Source organism: Poecilia latipinna, unplaced genomic scaffold, assembly GCF_001443285.1.
Source record: "Poecilia latipinna isolate Pla-1442-1.1 unplaced genomic scaffold, P_latipinna-1.0 Scaffold3708, whole genome shotgun sequence".
Classification (NCBI taxonomy): domain Eukaryota; kingdom Metazoa; phylum Chordata; class Actinopteri; order Cyprinodontiformes; family Poeciliidae; genus Poecilia; species Poecilia latipinna.
Window position 1 is genome coordinate 17,061 of NW_015116324.1, and position 1,021 is coordinate 18,081.

The 1,021-nt window shown below is 54.9% G+C and overlaps 1 protein-coding gene across 1 annotated transcript in view; it reads left to right on the forward strand.

The window, feature by feature from the left end:
* The window catches only part of ptprma (protein tyrosine phosphatase receptor type Ma), a 24,327-nt gene that overhangs the window by 16,139 nt on the left and 7,167 nt on the right, over positions 1-1,021 (forward strand). Inside the window, exons 8-9 of the mRNA XM_015024554.1 lie at positions 516-666; positions 758-930. Of these exons, the coding sequence (XP_014880040.1) occupies positions 516-666; positions 758-930 (324 nt within the window). The remainder of the gene's footprint in view (positions 1-515; positions 667-757; positions 931-1,021) is intronic.

Genomic DNA, 1,021 nt, shown 5'->3' on the forward strand with positions numbered 1-1,021 from the left:
CACACACACGGGGAGGCAGTTTTTGTCATGAGAAATTGCTCTGAGCTACTTTCATCCATCATTCCTCCTCTGAGTGGATCTCTGTCTGTCATCCAGAAACACAGAAATACTGAACTCAGATTGGCTGCTATTTTTGTGTTTGTGTCTAGGTGTGTATAGGTGTGTCTAGGTGTGTGTCTAGGTGTGTCTAGGTGTGTGTCTGAGCTCCATCTCGGATGAAGTTGAAAGTTCTGGAGGCCTAGGATTACAATAACACAGCGGTTCCCTCCACATGGTTCCAGTCTGGTGACAGGATGGTTGGACCCATTAGTAAAATTGACCTGTTGGACCATCCAGACAGGTCACAGAACCTTAGCAGAGGAACCACAGAAAACTGGCTGAGCCCAGTGGTAGAGGCCGCTGGGGCAGTAAAGTCTGGATGGGGGATAAAGTCTGGAGGGAGAGTGAAGCCTTGAGGGAGTAAAGCCCTGATGCGACAGTCGCGGCGTCTCATTGTTGGCTGTTGTGTTTGTCAGATCCGATGCACGGCCCGCGGCGCCTCCTGGTGGCAGATGTTCAGTCCAAACAGGTGACGGTCCGATGGCAGCCGTTCGGATACAACGTGACGCGCTGCCACCGCTACAATTTGACGGTGCAGTACCGCTACCGGCCTGCAGGAGCCATCAGGTAAGCAGGGTGGGAACCACAATGATAGCAGTGGGCGGGGCCAGTGAGTGGGCGTGGTCAGTAGGTGGACCTCAGCCTCTGTTTCCTGCAGGGAGGTGAAGGAGCAGGTGGGGGAGGAGGTGGTGTCAGACACTATGAGTGCGCAGCCGCAGCACACCGTGCGTAACCTTCCGCCATTCACCAACGTCAGCCTGAAGCTGTTGCTAAGCAACCAGGAGGGACACAAGGAGAGTGAGGAGCTGCTGGTGCTGACTGATCAGGACGGTACGATGCTGAGTGGGTCTCTGTGGGTCTGGGTGGGTCTGAGTGGGTTTCTGTGGGTCTGGGTGGGTCTGAGTGGGTTTCTGTGGGTCTG